Source organism: Labrus mixtus, chromosome 16, assembly GCF_963584025.1.
Source record: "Labrus mixtus chromosome 16, fLabMix1.1, whole genome shotgun sequence".
In the NCBI taxonomy this organism is placed as follows: Eukaryota; Metazoa; Chordata; class Actinopteri; order Labriformes; family Labridae; genus Labrus; species Labrus mixtus.
The window spans coordinates 2,077,616-2,095,798 of NC_083627.1; the positions used below are offsets into that span (position 1 = coordinate 2,077,616).

Below are 18,183 nucleotides of genomic sequence, written 5' to 3' on the forward strand. Positions count from 1 at the left end.
ATGAATATGTTTTCCCAATGAGCCACACAGACATGTATGGACTTAATATCTGATCAAATCACTAAACGACCTTCATTCATCACATCACATCTGTCTGGGATAAATGAGAAGGGGATATTATAACGATGCCTCTTCAACCTGCTGAGGATTGTTCATACAACACAGCTGTCCCTCAGTTTGTCTCCGTTACCTGAGAGACGCTGCTCATTCACTTCAGTGGTTTACCTGGAAGTTGTTACCTTCAGATTTACATCAGGATTAAATGACCTTTGTTTTCATGGAGCGTTTCCTCCTCGGTTCACATGCATCAACAATCTCTCTCTTTCTCTCTCTCTCTCTCTCTCTCTCTCTCTCTCTCTCTCTCTCTCTTTCCGTCCAGGGTAGAGCAAAGGGCCCTGACGTGGCTGGTTTCAGTAAAATGACAAACTTACTTTGACTTATCAGGTTTTTACTGCGACATGCTGAGAAGCAGCACTGAGCACATTGAGGATTATTACATCTTAACAGCCTGATTAAATTATAAAACCAACTAAAACCATCAGAGTTTCCACATTTATCTAAACCATCTGGGGTGCGTATTAAAAATGAATTCATTACTTTTATTTTACCAGAGAGTAAATTTGAAAAGGAGCATTTTTCTCTGTGTTGTAAGACTTCTGCAGACCACAAACAAAGGACTGGATGGGTTCATTTCACATTTTGTGGGTCAACAGACACTCAGGTTACCCAAATATATGTTGAAAAACATCATAATATGTACCCTTTAAATTCTGTCTGACAGCAGAATCAGCTGACAGAATGAACTCCACATAACAGCAGAGGATGGAAATGCACATAATGTGTTTTTTTCCTGCTTTGCTTCATTCAGATGAAATGCTCCAAACTCTTGTGTGACGTTATTGAAAAGATGTCAGCAGTATAAATCAGCTGAATCCTCTCTGCTTTGAGAGATATTTCAAGATATCTATTGACGACGTAGTGAGGGTGATATGGTGTTGATCTTTTTTCCAACCTGGATCATATCACATTGTGCGCATGAAGTCACTTTGAACGTCATTTGTCAGCTCTTTGATGTCCAAATACCTCCATGCAGAGACACATGTGTACGGCTGAATGTGAGCGCATGCCGTTATAAGCTGTCATCTGAAGTCAAACCTAATGCATATGAAGGTCTTCTAAAATAGAGGAGGGTTTAACTCCATGCATTCTTTGAATGACTCCTGGGCCGTGTGTTTGCAGGATTGCATTAGTGCTCATTTTTTGTTCTTCTGTAATTTTAATGGTTCAAATGTAATCTGGTCTGTGGGCCAACAAACGGGATTTAAAAAGGACCTTTAATGATGAGACACAACGCACAATATACTTCCAAAACACAAAGACAGTAACACAAAATAAGGGTTACCACACACACACACACACACACACACACACACACACACACACACACACACACACACACACACACACACACTTAGGCCCAGACACAGGTCGGATGACTTTGCACTTCCTGGTCCACTCTCAGGCATAAGGTTTCAACGACCATTAAACTCCATAGGTCAACATGATCACAAGTCCTCACATACTCGCCAGTCAGCACCACAGAGACTTTGAAATGTAGTTACTAAGATGTTTCAGGAGGTCTGTATTTCTAAAATGAACACAACCAGACTGAGAAATCCAGACTAGTTTCTTGAAAGAAGCTTCAAATATTCCCCCGTTGTACAGGGCTGCAGGAGAGGCCACACAGCTTTATTTAAACATTTGAAAGTAGAACGATCATATATGAAAACAATTCAACAATTGGAACTGATCTGAAATGTTGTCCAAAGTAATCTGTAATTCTGATTAATGGCCCCTTAGCCGTGAGTCCGTCCTCCAGTCTCAACTACATATTCAGCTGAGCTCTATCACTGTGAATCTTTTAGATTTATAACTAAGTCAGTTTCATTCACTGATGATGTACCTGTATTTTTGTGGAGGGTAAACGTTGGTAAAGTGTTGTGAAAGTACTGTTCAGCATAAGTTAGTGTCAACATGGCACCACATGCCAGCGTTAATAAAAGTGAGGAAACTGAGTCACAAAAGGCTCCTCAGCAGTCAGGAAGTGACGCAGCTTTTCAGACTCGGCCTCAAACACATCGCCATCCTCTGTCGGCTTTATCAAAAGTTTGTGATGAACAAAAAGGAGCCGCTAAAATAATTCATACACCCGGTTTAACAGAGATCAATGGGAGAAACAGCGTGAGCTGCACAAACACTTCTATGTTCTACTTTTATCAAGGTATGCAAATTGTGTAAAGAAATATTGAAAACTAGGGTTAGGTATCATTCAACATTAGATTTTTATCTGGAGGATAAAAACACAGGAAAAGGTTGAGTGTAAAATTAAAAGGAAACTCAAAAAGAAACAGAACATTAAAAAATATCCAATACAAACTGGAAGATTCAAAAGCGATCTCTTTTCCATTTTGCCTCTGGCTGGTTGAAAGCATGCTCCTGACAATGCTTGTGCTTGGCACACGTTCAATATAAACAGTCTCAACTCATAACAAGGGATTATTCCTGGGCTATTGTATCAAATTGCATAACAGACTAAAAGTGTTTCCATCCTTGTGCTCTCTTAATGTTCATCCCAATTAACTGCGAGAACATCGGGGTTCTATAATAGAACAAACAGAAGCGATGGAGGAGATGCTCCGGGCTCGTACCAGAAGATACATGTAACCACATGAATGGTGAGGATTAGCACCACAGCAAATACATGATCAGGTTTCCTTTCTGCCAAAGACACACACACACACACACACACACACACACACACAATCTGTACATGCACACAGCTGTACATGCAAGGACACATACTGCACATAGACTTTCACACATACAATCATGCAAACAGAGAACTCTTTCCTGCTTGTGTTGAGACCAATCAGGGTCTAAGTAACAAGGCGCAGAGAGCGGAGCAAACAGGTGGCCGGCGCTCGAAGAGGGAAAAAGCAAGACGGCCACAAAGTGTGTATGTGCGTGGAGGTTTGTGCATGTGCATGTGCATGTGCATGCCAAGATCAGGGGTGAAGGAGGTGCACAGCGTCTAAGCACCTGTTGCGTGACCCTGTTGTTATACATCAGCTAATTGGTCTTCACCATTTCTCAGCTTGCACACGCACACACACACACACACACACACACACACACAATAAGAGGCTCATTCACAGGCACATAGGTGAGAAGTTGGACAGGCTTCATCCATTCACATGCTGTGTATACTGCCAGTGCAGGTGCGTCATGAAAGCAACATGAGTAAGTCAAGAAAAGAGAATATAGGCAGAAAACAGAGGTGACAGAAACAGTAAAGAGAGAGAGACGAGTGGGCTTAAAAAAGACAGAAGGAGCGACAGAGAGAGAGACAGAAGAGGAATGAGACACTGACCAGGGTTTGCTTGTATCTCAGAGCCTTCCTTTCCGACGCATCTGCGGCCATTGACACACTGTCACTGACCCAAAAATAAACCCACCCGCTCAGCGTCTGTCTCAGCATTACCGGGGCTGCGCTGGACACACAGCCAGGACGCTGTGCTCACACACACACACACACACACACACACACACACACACACACACACACACACACACACACACACACACACACACACACACACACACACACACACACACACACACAACATTGCAACACAGGCATAGTCATACACATGCATGGACCCCCACACAAACACAAACACACACTCTCACACGGTGTAAAGTGAATCCAGCTGGGGTTACCCCCTGTGCCCCATGCTAACCGCCCACGCCTGTGAAGATAGGTCAGCAGTGAACAGGAAAGAATAAATACAAGAATGATTAAATAGGTGAGGTAGGAGATTCACGCACCGCTGATCAGACCTGAGTCATTCTTTTGCAGCACCTGTGTGTAAAGGGTGGGAGGTGGGTCGCCATGTAAACCTGTTTTCCTGTCACAGCAAGTGTTCTCCATACTCATAAAATAAGTGGACATAGCCACCCCGACATCACACGTTGGTTCAGGGCACAACAGTTGTGAGTGCACAGGGGTCAAAGACACATTTCTACACCTCGTGGTTAAGAGGTTGCCATGGTAACAACATGTCAATCAAAGTTAGTCACACTCTTTAGCACACCCTGCTTTGTCTACTATTTAAATATATTACAAAACAAACATCATACTGCCTTGAAATTTAAGGTGGACAAATGAGAAACCAACAAACATCAATGAGTCATGTACTGTTCATCTGTCTTCACTTTCCTTTAAGGATACTTGAAGGCATTCAAACTTAAGTATACCTATTTCTAAACAACAACAAAAAAAATACAGCGACAAAGATTCTTTCCTTTAGAAACACGAGACACAGAAATATGAGAACTATGCGGTCAAACGACAAAACCTCGTGTGACGATTGGAAGCTTGAAATTGAGATCGATTTCCAGCCGTCAAAGACTCATTTCTGAAAGGTGATCTCATACACACAAACAGGTACAAGACGACAAAATATCCAAACAAACAAACCCACTGCTCGACAGAACATCCAACAGGTTTCACATAAATCTCTGAAATACAAACAACGACAAACGTTCTTTCTCAAAACCCATCAAATACAACTCGCTACCAGGCCACATACATATGTGAGAAAACAAGAATTTAAAAAAATGACACAGTAGACCTTTCCAAGAGTGGAGGATTTGACCTGTGTGTGTCTTTGCTGCTATGACAACCACATAGAGAAAGAAACAGACATTGAGGGGAACCAGATGGATTAAGGTAACGTGGTAAACCAAAACAACAAATATCAGTAAAATAGATTTGTCATCATCCACCTGCGCTGTGTGTTTAAAGTCTTTTCTACACATATCGACCAATCTTTGTTTGGATAGCGCCAATTCATTCACAAGTGTAACCTCGAGACGCTTTTCAAAAGAGCAGTGTTGGAGCTATTTCATTGTTGTTAGAATTAGTTTATGTATTTAGTTCACTAATATTTGGGTAGTGTTGTTTATTTAATTATTCTACACGTTTTCTTTATTTAGAAGAGATTTTGGGTAATATTTTCTTTTGCTAGTTGTTTGTTTAGTAAATTTAGTTTTGCATTAGTATTTTTGTTAGGTGTTTGGGTAACACTGTGGGCACCAGAGGCAGGTAGAGGACCAGCATGCAACTGGGTGGGCCTATGGTTTTTTACCAGCGCAAGAGGGCAGCAGGAGCCACGATTTTCTTTGTTCTTTTGTTTGCTTTCTTTTGAACCAAATAAACCAACAAAAAACAGCAGATCTCTTGCATGGACGTTGGACTTCTTTTGCCTGCGTACATCACATCCCCCACGGTGCATCAGTGGTCATTTGATTATGTTTGATATTAATTTATTTAGATTTTTTTTGTTTTTGGACAAACAGCCACTACAAGCAGGTTAAGGACCTTCCTCATTGTTAAGAAAAATGGGATAGGGGGAGATGTGATAATATGCAGGAAGGATTTCTCCTTTGTGTTCCTCACTTCCTGTTGTCCACACTTCCTTGCTGCTGAAGTGGAGGTCGGAGCAGGCCGTGTGTGAATGATATCTGAACTATGCATTACAGTCCAGTGTTTCCCACACATACATGACACTCGGTCGGGCGGCCTAGGTGTATTTGCAGCTGGTTAAGTATATTTGCGGTCCATTTATTTCTTATTTTATCCGTATATAACCACCATCTGAGAGACAGGGCTGGTACGTCCCTCCTGTGGATGCACTGTTGAGGTGCGGCATCTCATGTTGAAACTCAGTGTTTCCTCTACCATTATATTAGCAGGGCGGCCCGCACCCCTTGAAGGTCAAGTTAATAAAAAAAAAGATTTATTGATTATTTTAGATTTATTTTTGGGTAGAAATAGGATAGTGGAAATCAGGGAAAGAAGTCATTTAAGGATACCTTTCCGATAGAACAGGACAGCTGACATTTAAAGTAACACATGAACACCAAGATTTCTTCAAGTGTTTGTGTCGGCGTCCGTCTGCCCGCACTGAAACTGACGCTTCATGAGTCAAGAGGAGAGGAACAAGTGTGTGTGGATGTGCTGATATGAGAATGGAAGAGGAGTAAGATGGGCAGATTAGAGTTACATGTTACACACACTACAATCAGTTAGAGAATGAAGCAGAGTTATTATATTCAAACCTAATATTTAAATATTACCTAACCTAATTTAAACAGGGTATGAACCCCCCCCCCCCCCCCACACTACAGTCCACTCTGTTGTGTCCATACAAGAGACGACATTGAAAGCATCATAGGTGACAAACAGACAGTCACTGACTCTCGACCTTGTAAGTCTATCACGTTGATAAACTTACAAGGTAGCACATTGAGCTTACCTGTAATGAAATGTGCTTTATTTCCCTGTTAATTGTTTAGCACCAATACACCAAGTCAAATTCCTTGTATGTGTAAATGTACTTGGCAATAAACCCAGATTCTGATTCTGATTCTAAATATACTTCTATTCTATTGTATGAATACAGCAACCTGTGAGGAAGCATTCCACACACACACAACAAGACTTGAACTATGAAAGACAATGACAAGCTCACCGTTAAATCAATACCGACTACAAGGTGTGTACAGGTGATAAAGGTGACGGGGGGGGGAAAGTGCTGGAGGTGTGGGTGTGGCTAAACTGAGAGAGAGAGAGAGAGAGAGGAAGAGCAAGAGAGAGAGTCGTGGAAAGACAGAAAGAAGAACACACCTTGCTGTTGACAGCGAAACAGAAACAGAGACTGTAACATCACCACTGTTTTAATTAGAGATGTGTCTCCCCGTGGATATCACCATATGCTGCAGACGGACTACAAAAACATGAAAACTGAGGAGGGTGTTGACGGCTCTTTCAACTCTTCGCTTATATGGCTCAGGGGGAGACAGCAGACGACACGTTTTGGATGACAGTAGCACACACAGAGATTGACACCTGAGCAGTCCCTCATAGTTGGCCAGGTAAGATGAACAGTAAAACTGTGAAGGTGAATCAGAACATGTGTGTGTGTGTGTGTGTGTGTGTGTGTGTGTGTGTGTGTGTGTGTGTGTGTGTGTGTGTGTGTGTGTGTGTGTGAAACTAATTAACTTTGACTGAAAAGCAGTGAAATCACTTATTTGTGTTGTGATTTTCTAATTTTTTACTCTAAATCTCCTGAAGAGTTCCCTCACAACAAGTGTCTGCTTTCACTTTGGGGTTCTAGCTCTCATGTCCCTGATACAGCAGAGTTTGTTTCTGAAACATCATTTTATCACATGTCTATATGTAAGTGTAGTACGTGTTTTAATGCATTATATCTTCTGAAAAACAAAACACTGTTTGTCTGAGTTAATGGTATAGTTGTTTACATTTCACATTTCTGGTATAATCATATGTGACATGTTTACTCTTCATGTTTTGTTGAGCATTTTCACATGTCTGTGTGTCTTTAACAGCATGTTGAAGTGTCTGTTCTTATCACGTGTGAGTGTGTGAGTGTGTGTGTGACGAGTTGACCCAGTCTTTTGTTGTGCAGGTAAGCTCAGGTATGTGTTGATGCAGGAGGGGTGTAAGTGGACGTGAGAGAAACAATGTCGACTAACTGGTTTAGAGGCAACCATCCTTTACAAGCGCCGAGCACCGCGTCAGAGTGCTCGCTCCTTAAAAATGCTCAATACCAGTTTGGTTTCATAAGGCGAGTGTGTGTATGACTGTGTGTGTGTGTCACACCACAAAGTTTTCCATACTCTGATGATGAGGATGACACAGCATTATTATTAACACATATAGGTCACATACAAACCTGTACGGTAGGTAATGACTGTTTTCACTCTGATTTTAAGCTTCTATAATTAGCTCATTAATTGATGTTGTTAACTATTACTATAGTTACTAAATAAGTTACTCATCAGCTGTTGGTTGCTCATGGTCGGTAAAACAGATGAAAACATGTCAATAAATAAAAAGGGTTGGGTGCTCTAAACATGTTACACACAAAAAGAGGGGGAGACCCCAGACCTGACACTCCAGGCATGAAACATGTAGAAATGAGGAAGAACATATTGAAAAAGAGCTTCTGTTACAAAGGCAGCCATGTTTTGATTAAAGAGGCCAACGTTATCACAGTGTGATGGCCTGTACAGCGTGGATTGTGATGTGCATCATGAAGGTAGTTTCTTCTTCAGAACACACACACCTATTCATTCGTTTGAGTCCACAACGCTTAAATCTCTACATCACCACCACGACATGTGATGAACACCTTCACCTGTGTTCAGTGAAACCGCAAACAAGAGAGAACACACAAGGACGGCGAAATCTCTGGGTGTCTCATGATTCGATTGAGAATCTATTTTTCAATTTAAAACGATTCTGGATTCATGATTCAAAGTCTATTTTTGAACTTCAGGATGTACTCCAGTCTGTGAGACCGGCTGAATTACTTCCTGCTCCATTTTGCATTCTACTGACTTGAAGAGATAGCATTAGCACTTAGCAAGGAGTGACTGATTAGCCCCCAAACAAAAATCTATTTTTGGAAGTTATGAATCTATTTAAAATCTCAAAAGATAAGGATCTCAATTTTTACATAAATCGATTTTATTTCCCACCCCTAATTGAAAGATGGGTGATCTTTAAAATTTGGTTACTGGGATTGGACTGCAGTAAAAAATGATTTGAAGAGGTGACTGACAAATAAAACCCCTTTACATTCTCACTTTGCACTAATTATTTAATCTATAAAGAACAGTCAAATGTGGAAAGGACATTCAGATTGGGATAATAGTGAGTAACAGCAGCTTTGGGAGGAGGCGTTCTGTGTAATATTTATGTTGGTGCCACTGTTGTGAACTCCTGCATCGAAGACGAGCCTTGTTTTGATTTGACCCGAGCACCACAGAAACCTCACTCATGGCTTCATTTGTTAAAGAAATGAGAGGGGATTGGGGCGGACAACAGTATTGGTGCCTCGACTCGTACAAAACGGTTTCTGTGGCAGCTGTAACCTCCATGATTTGAATATGTACACAGATATTTTAATATCTACAAATTCTGTTAAAAAGCTTGTTGGAAAAGTTGACCTGGAGCACAAGTTCAAATTTACAAGATCAAATGTGCTCATTGAGGGCGACCTCTGTAATCACAAGTTCTACTTCTTATGTCAGAGTTCACCAAGTGAACCAAGTTCAACCTGTCGGGCCGCCTCGGATTATTAAAGGCTGCCCTTTAAAATAATTTGTATTTCTAGTTCAACTGACAACTGAGACATTGTGAGACAATTGATTACCTTTTAGAAAACAATCACCTTGCTCTACCTCCCATGTACCCGTTTGCTCTGCTATTGTGAGAGGGGGTCTACAGACATGCTCAGTCGAGAAACAGTAAAAAGGAGTGCTGGTTGAGATTCTTCCTTAGAAACCCTTTGTTTAACCCTCATCCTCCTCGCTCCGTGTCTGATCGGAAAATAAAAAATCTCAAATTAAAAAAAATTGCAAAATGTCATTGTCAACAGACTGTTGTCATGGAGACAGGACAGACATGCAGTGCTTTTCTTCTCAGCGAACAAACGCTTCATGCAAACACTTCCGAGAGCACAGCCAGCGCATTTCTGCCTGTAAAAAACGCCAGGTGGACATGGGGCCTAAATTGTCAAAATAAGCAATTTAATTCTAAATTTCATAACATTTTAAATAAAACAAAAACATAAAAAGTGATCCTGCTCCTCCTGTGTAAAGAGTTAGAAGAGATGTTGCACTCAGTCCCAGCTTAAGGGATTTAGGACGTCTGCTGAGCTGAGGTAATGCTGATCTCTTACACCAGTTAAAAGTTATGTTGATATATCTCTTCTCTCTTTTCTCCAGCATGTCATCCAACTCCTCCAGCGATAATCTGTGTGCATCGGATGACAAGCTCTGCAGTAAGGACATACTTCTTCCTCTCCTCGTCGTCACCTCCTACACTTCCTCCTCACACCTCAAATCTTTGATCTCCTTTTGACAAATCTTCAGATTTCTCTTTACAATCGGGATAACAGCCTGCTCTGGTGTGGTCACTTGTCTGCTCGGCTGAAATCACAGATCACTTGTTTTGTGCAGACTGCAATCAAGATCATTAAAAACACCCATCTCTCCAAACACTCTATGAACAGTGTGTTGATAGACAAGCAGAGAAAATACAGTCTGACCCGACCCACACTCTTCACTGTGAGCTTCAACTTTGACCCTCTGGGAGAATATTCAGGGTCCCTCATTTGTGCTGATGTCCGTTAATAATCTGAATAAGAGGTGATGTAGGGTGATGTGCAGAGGGGCCGTGCAACAGCTGCAGGAAGGTTTTTATGTACATGTGGAATTGTTACAGGTTTTGCATGATGACCGAGTCATAGACACATTTCCCTTGGGGGACAACACACTAATCAATATATCTCATCTTATCTACAATCAAAAGAGATCCTGTGTTTGTTTTTTACAAAGCTGAACTTTCACTAAACTTCAACATTTGGCAGCTAAATTGGGATGAAGCTAGAACAGTTCTGGAGTTTCCCAGAATGAGGAACGAGCTTCAACATGACACTTCACTTTTCTTCCTTCTTTTGAGTCTCCATCTTTTCTCCTCATTGGTTCACTATGGCTGATTCCTTCTACCCTCTTCTAATCTTTTGTTCAGATGTACTTTTTTTAAATCACAGCCTTAGTTTAACATCTTTCTCTCCCCTGTACATTTCCTATCATTTCATTTTTATTAAAGAGGATTTCTAATCTCAACAAGTTTTCCTCTGGTTGAATAAAGGTTCAAATAAATCACTCGCTCTCCCTGCCTTCAAGCAGAAACTGATTTAACTGTCAGTGAGTATTTTAATGAATTGAATAGAAGCAGATATCTAACTAAGCAGTTAAAACAGAAAAGTGAGTCAAAGAAGAGTTATGACTCAGATACAAAGAAGAAGAATCTGAAATGAGCTTTTCAGGTCTGATAACATCTTTGTTATAAAAGGGCTCCTGTCTACAACGCCGTTAAAACACCCAACCTTCAGATGATGTCATTAAAAGTACAGGGGCACTGTTCAATCTTTATGATTTATTAAACTAATCCTCAGCAGGTTATGCTAAGCTGAATATTTGTCCACCTAATAATAGAAGTCTTAGTTTAACAAAGACGACCATTGGGTGTAAGAGCTGTTCAAAAATTGATTGATGATATTCTGTAAATCTCTCACCACTCTTAACAATGTGCCACAACCAGAACATGAAGTTTACACAGAGCAAAGAATTTACATTCAAGTCTTTAACCCTCGAGCAACGTTGGATTGACATCAGGTTTCTGACAACAGAAGGTGTGTAAGATGAAGTTAACTAGGAGTGATGTAAGGAAATCAATGAATGAATGAATGCTAGTGGAGGAATTTAAAGTGAACACAAATAACATATTTATAGTATCCAAAGTAGAACTGCAGTTTCCTCGAGGAACTGGCTGCTAACGAGTGTTCCAGATGAAGGATTTTAATGATCTCTTAATCATCATCAGAGAAACAAGCTGAGCAAAACTCATCCAGTTGAACATTTCAAACATTAGTAAAAAACATGGATGAACTGAACTAGACAAACCTCTTAAGCCGGGGTACAAACTACAAGATAATCGGGTCTAATTTAGGCCCCCCTTCCCTTGCTCAAAGTCAGCAAAGGCCTGATTATCTTTCCAGATTCTCCCGTGGTGTGAGGTGTGTTAAGAGTGATTTTACCCTGCGCCCCAATTTGAAATATTTTCGAATAAAAAATCCTGTGAATTGTCAGGTGGAACAAAGCAATAGCCAATCAGGAAGCAAGCTGACCGAAGCAGGAAGCACAGCAAACATAACCATGGAGACGGCAGCAAACGAGAAGAATGGAGTTAGATGGATGTCATAAATTCAGGAGTGTTTATACAACGTGTTCTGTAAAAGAAACCACAAAGGACCAAAATGATGATCTGCTCTTATACACTCCTGAAAGTGCACCGCCTCCTTCGGCCCTGACATTCACATGTGAACTTCTCTCTTCCTCTCTCAGTAGCAAAAGAGCATGACCTGGCCGTGATCATCGTCCCTGTGCTGCTCCTCCTGAGCTTCCTCGTCACCCTACTGTCCTTGTGCATAGTGAGGTATTGTCCTGAACGGAGGCGCACACGGATCAACACATCGACACATCAAAGCTACCACAGCTCAACGCACAGGCACACGCACACACAAAGGCCCAGCCGCAGAGATCACCTGCGGGGCATTGATGGTCAGCAAGCGAGCATGCATGCGTCTCTGTGTTCATTTAACCTTGTTTCAGTCTTTTGACAGAACTACACACAGACATCTGTAACTCTGCTAAACGTCTCTCTCTTCCTCTCCAAAGCTCCCCCAGGGATTAACCCACTGGAACATGAAGAGCTGCCAATGTCAGTTCAAGAAGTGCAGCAGAATGTCAGGCCAACTCTGGCTGCAGAACCGCAGATGTCCACAGAGGGGCACAACAGAGGCTTCAGCCAAGTCACTGCCTTGCCGTTACACTTCTCCATCGACCCTGATAACAAAGTCGGCCTGTACAGAGCTCGCATGGAGAACAGGGACGTCATTCTGAGGGTGCTGAAAGGTAAATATACTGCAGCTGGAAGAATCTCAGACAACGCAGTCAAACTTTTTTACTGAATGTGTGCCAGCTAAGTTTTCATATCAGTGTCTGAGAGAGAAGAGGACACTCTGATAACTGGTTCACTACACTAACATTTTATAATATGTCCCTGGTTGTGCTTTGGTTTAATTTTCCACTGTCTTAAAAACATCAAATAGACGAATCCTTCACTGATTTAACACGTTCAAAATGTGTAAATTATTCACGGCACTATTTGAAAAAGTACGTTTAAATCCTTTAAAAATTAAAGTTGATCATGCAGGATGTTTCTGACAAGTGAAAGATTTGAAAATAAAAAGGGATTGTCTGTTGTCTCACCTTTTCCACAGAAACAGCAAACAGAAGTGAGAAGCAGGACTTCTTTGGTTTTGCTTCGTTCGTGTCAGGACTGGGTCCACACCCCTTCCTACCAGCGCTGCTCGGTGTGGTTTCAGAGCCTCCGATGATAGTGGTGGAGGAGCTGCAGCACAGAGACCTGCTGGGCTACCTGTGGAGATGTCGACAGGTACAGGAGTCACAGACACGTTTGAAATAAATGTTCCCATAATGGTTTATCCATGATGTTATTTATGAGGTTTATAATACAAACTGCAGTGAGTGCTCCTCTAAGGAAGCAATATTTTAGAGCTTTTATCGCAGGCTTCTTCAGAACCAGCTTATCTCAAGCCGCACACTAGTGTGAAAAGTTGTGAAAAGCTAAATGGGCAGATAGTGTATAGTGTAGTGTGGCAGAGAAACATTTGCATATTGTAATTCCATGCTTAAATGAACAATGAGTCTCCACAAACAATCTTAAAAAAACATAATTTCTCTGATAACTGAAGGTCTAAAACATAGAAAATGGTTGTAAAATAAAAGGTATTCAGAATCAGTGGCACAAAAGTTGCCTGATGCAGTAAAATGTAAACAGTTATTATGTACTGAACATTAAATCATGTAAAGTTAAAGTTATAGCTGTCTTTTTCCTCTGGGGGGCAGTATTGTGCATTATATCCTACCACTGAAGGAGAGACTCAAAGCTGAAGCTGACAGGAACAGTGTGAACACCGATATCAAATCATTAGCTGATTATTAGTTTACATTATGACAGAGGGAGATAGGTATGTCACATGACAAACAGGAGACTTGTTTCTCATGTCTTTCTTCTCCTCTGTCCCTGAAGGAAAACTCCAGTTCACAGTCTTCATGTGAGATGACCGAGAAGAGGATCTTCACGATGGCAGGACAGGTGGCCTCTGCTCTGGTTAGTTAAAAAAGATGTCCTCTTCTCTGTCTGTGTTCGTCACTGCGCCATTGACTTAAAAAAACAGAAAGATCTCCCTGTTTTCCATGCATATCTCTCTTTACGACTATATTCTTTGTTATTCATTTGTTTCTATCCCTTTAAATGTTTCCCTGATTTCACATTTATAGAAAAACTGTCTAAACATTCACAGTGTGTCAATTCCATTATGCTGTCTGGATGTATGAAATATTCTGATTGAATTTGAATTAAGTACAAATCTAGTATATACCTTTCAAAGCTACATGTAGTTGATAATCTTGTAATGTGAAACTTTCATACAACTCATTAGTCCTAAAGTTCCTCTTTCCATCTTTGTCTGAACATCTTCAAGGAGTACCTGCACAGTCAGGGCTGTATCCATGGCAACGTGGGAGCTCGCAGTGTTCTGGTTGGTGGAGATCTGACAGCCAAGCTGTGGCGATTGGGCTCGGCCCACCGCAGGAGGACACAGGCCAACGTGGGAGCGGGAGAGGACGTGGAGATGAAGAAGTGGCAGGCCCCCGAGGTGCTGGGCAGGAGAGCTGTCAGTCAGAGCAGTGATGTGTGAGTGTCCGAGTCCTCTGTGAGAATATTAACCGACACAGTGATGAAGAGTGAATATAAAGTACGAGTGAAACGACCTACACAGAGTTATCAAAGAGAGTCTGAGATACTGAAGGTTATCATCTGAGTGTTTGATAAACTGATCTGTGGGAATTGAAGTGAGGGGGCGCCGGTGGCCTGGTGCTCAGTGCGCGCACCCCCATGTGTGGAGGTTATGGTGATCTAATCCTGGGTTAGGGTCTGACCTGTGGCTCCCTTTGGTCTCCTGCTCTCCCTCTCCTGATTTTTACCTCAGTCCACTTTTTGTCTCTGAATGGAGCCAAAAAATGTAACCTTAAAAAATGCATCCTTTATAAGTTAAATTGAACATGAGATTAAAAAAGTGAACACTTTATAATCAATGTAACAAACCAGATCAAGAAGAACTGCAACAAGCTTTAAAGCCACTAGATGTCGCAGTGAAGCTTCAAATAAACTTCAATTAGGCCCCAAAAGCTCACACGCTCTTCACATGAATTTTAGAATTATTGTTTCAAGAACGGCTGTTTATTCTGTCTCTTGTCTTCGATACACTTTAATGGATATATTTTAAAATAAATCCCTTTTATTGACATAAAACACCCATCTCTAACTCTGCTTCACAGGTGGTCTTTTGGTATCCTGCTCTATGAAATGGTCACATTAGGTAGGTATTGTCAACTCCATTGTTTATTTAAAGAAATGTGAAAAGAGTATACATAACAAGAAAGTAAAATGTTGGAACTTTTAATCACTATTACCAGCAAGACTACACATTACCACCACTAACACAATCAAAGCCACAGTCAGTAAAACCTCACAATGCTTTGCTCCTACAGGTTCATTTCAGAGATATATTTATTTGTCCCGTATGTTTGTGTTTGTCCAGTAAACGACTTGACTCTTACTGTAGATTTCTCCTCCGTATGCAGGTGACCCACCGTTTGCTCAGCTCATGGCGACTGAACTCTTGCAGTATCTACAGAGAGGAAAACATCTCAAGCGGCCAACAACCTGCTCAAACAGCCTGTAAGATAAACAGCAGAAAGGTTTTACAATTTGGGGGATGTTAGAAACATTTTGGGAAACGGTCATTATCTGCGACAAATCATGTAAATGGACTTTTGTGTAGTGCTTTTCTAGTCTTCTGGCTACTCAAAGCGCTTTTACACCAAATGTCACACCTACACATTCACACACTGATGGCAGAGGTTGCTATGTTGTGAGACCAAAAGAAGCAACTAATCCAATTCATACACCGCCGATGAAGCAGTGGGAGCAATTCGGGGTTGCTCAGGAGCTAGGGATCGAACCCTCGACCTTCAGGTTGAGACACAACGACTCCACCAACTGAGCCACAGCCACCCCTAATGCAAAATCATTTGCCCCTTAGTATAATGTAATAATGCCTCAGTGGTTTTAAAAATCACAATTTATTATAAAATATTGTGTTTCCTTTTGTGTTGAGTATTCACTTACACAGTTATCTAAAACTATCATGTACCATAAGCTGTAATACCTCTTATATCCTTTGATATGTTACCGAAATCTATGAGGGACAAAAAATGACTAAATATAAATAAATAAATAAATGAATAAATAAATAAATGTTGGGAGAAATGCATACAATAATGTATAAATAAATAATTCAATAAATGCATCAATAAATATATAAATAAATATATTCATATATTTATTGATGTATTTCTGTGTCCATGTTGTCTATTTTTAAAAACTTCACACCCTAACTAAATGTAACAGTAAATCATTTGTACAGTAAAAGTAATGGACTGGTAGAAGCGGGAAAACAACGGTTAACGGGTGTGTGACATCTTAATAAAACAGTGTGATTACGCGTTTACTAACTTGTTACATAATGTAGAAATAATAAATAAATATTAATCTCCCAAATAAAAATTAAACAGTGTTTCACCTTCGTCTGCAGGTACTCCTTAATCCGGTCCTGTTGCAGTTGGAACCCCCAGCAACGTTTCTCAATGTCGGAGCTGATTGGAAAACTTCAGGCGGGAGAGCGATCAGCCAATGGGACGAATGTTATTAGAGTGCCAGAACCAATGAACATCGAAAGATACCTGAGGGAGGCGGGATATGGAGAAACACACAACTATGCTGTTCTCTGATTGGCTGTTATCAGTCAGGACTATATTGACTACTGGTGCTGTTGTTGGGAAGACCAGAGGACTGCTGCAAAAATGAAGAATTCATGAAAATAACTTTATCAAAATTGTTTAATATAATGAATTATAAAAGTTTATGAAGGATGTTTAACTATTGCTACTTTTTGCTATTGAAAATTTAAAACTCAGACACTTTATATGTTGAGAAGAGAGTAATATATATTGTAAATATGACTTTAACTAAAACAGCGGATATCTAAAAGATTGATAAATGCATGTTCCATTCACTTTTCTACTGTGACCAGTGTTGATATGTACAAAGCTTTTTAAAGACGCACAGCCAAGATGAAAGCACTTGATAGGATACTATTCAAACTAACACTGGAAAATGAAAGCCACAATACTTTATTTCCATTTTCATTATTTCTTTGTGGCAAATATGGGGATTTTTACTTTTTGTTTGTGATCTGAAAGCCTTACAGAGTTTTGCATAATTACAAAGTTAAAATGTCAATATGTATTTTGTATTTTTCTGTCCTTTTAATACATTGCTTGCCCTTTTGGGGACAAATGGAGCTGGAGTTACAGAAGTCGATGATTCAAACGCATCGAGAACACCCTTTGTGTTAAAATCTGCTCTATATGTTATGTTTACTGAAACCAGATATATCCATGAAATCTGCTTGAAGGCAGAGAATAAGACAAGGGGCCCTGCAAAAAAATAAACGTTCAATGGTTTTGCTTGTCCTGAAGGAAATCCATACACGACCTTTGTAGGTCAGCTCAGTTTGATTTCTTAAATAAAAACACAGACGCCACAGTTTAAGAACAGTTCCTTGATTATTTATTTGCATGATAGTATTGTTAGCCTCTCCCGTCCGACTCAGTCCCTCCGAGATTAAATCAAGATTTTGATTTCTGCAATCAAACACATTTTGATTCTGAAGTAGCCTCTGTATTTTTAAAAAAAAGTCCCTTTTAAGAGTTTTTAGTGAAAAGTGCTACTTTGTGGGATAACAGTGATTGAGTGAACAGGGTCGCTGTAGTCTGCTGGTCGACGGATATAACTCAGGTCATCACAGCAGAACTTCAATGGTTTGACGACTTTATTTGTAATAGAGGTTTTTTTTTTGGTTTTCACTAAATGCTGAGGGATCTGCTGATTTAAACGCTCCTAAAATCCAGAGCCGGCTGACACACAACACACAAAGCTTCTTCCCCTTTTAGAGGAAAATACTGTCGTAGCCACAGTCACTAACAATAAAGCCAAAGGAAGCTAGCTAGAAAGATAAATACTGTTGGTAATAACACGCTAAGTGACGAAGCTAATGAGGAAGACGGAGAGTTGTCGCTACTATTCAGTCACGCTTTTTTTTTGGGAAAGGCAACGGATGTCATTGCTTGAAATAGCAATCGTAGAAAAGTAAGCACTAATATATAAAACAAGGAATGATATGAAAAGCAGTTTAAAAAACAGACTCATCTAAAACGATCGTAGAGACTAGTGAGAAAGGCCACGAGGTTCAC

The 18,183-nt window shown here is 40.5% G+C and overlaps 2 protein-coding genes across 2 annotated transcripts in view; one reads left to right on the plus strand and one right to left on the minus strand.

Moving 5' to 3' along the window:
* Window positions 1-3,738, minus strand: part of LOC132991058 (chloride channel protein 1-like) — a 36,230-nt gene extending 32,492 nt beyond the window's left edge. The window contains exon 1 of the mRNA XM_061059638.1: window positions 3,431-3,738. Coding sequence (XP_060915621.1) covers window positions 3,431-3,538 — 108 coding nt within the window. The 5' untranslated portion in view covers window positions 3,539-3,738. The remainder of the gene's footprint in view (window positions 1-3,430) is intronic.
* A 2,977-nt stretch (window positions 3,739-6,715) lies between these two features.
* Window positions 6,716-17,394, plus strand: styk1a (serine/threonine/tyrosine kinase 1a). The gene is made up of 10 exons (XM_061059682.1): window positions 6,716-6,999; window positions 9,880-9,935; window positions 12,064-12,279; window positions 12,397-12,633; window positions 13,002-13,177; window positions 13,835-13,915; window positions 14,289-14,500; window positions 15,145-15,185; window positions 15,451-15,547; window positions 16,464-17,394. Exons 2-10 carry the CDS (start codon window positions 9,881-9,883, stop codon window positions 16,657-16,659), a joined length of 1,311 nt encoding a protein of 436 aa, XP_060915665.1. The 5' UTR covers window positions 6,716-6,999; window position 9,880; the 3' UTR covers window positions 16,660-17,394.
* Window positions 17,395-18,183: the final 789 nt, after the last annotated feature.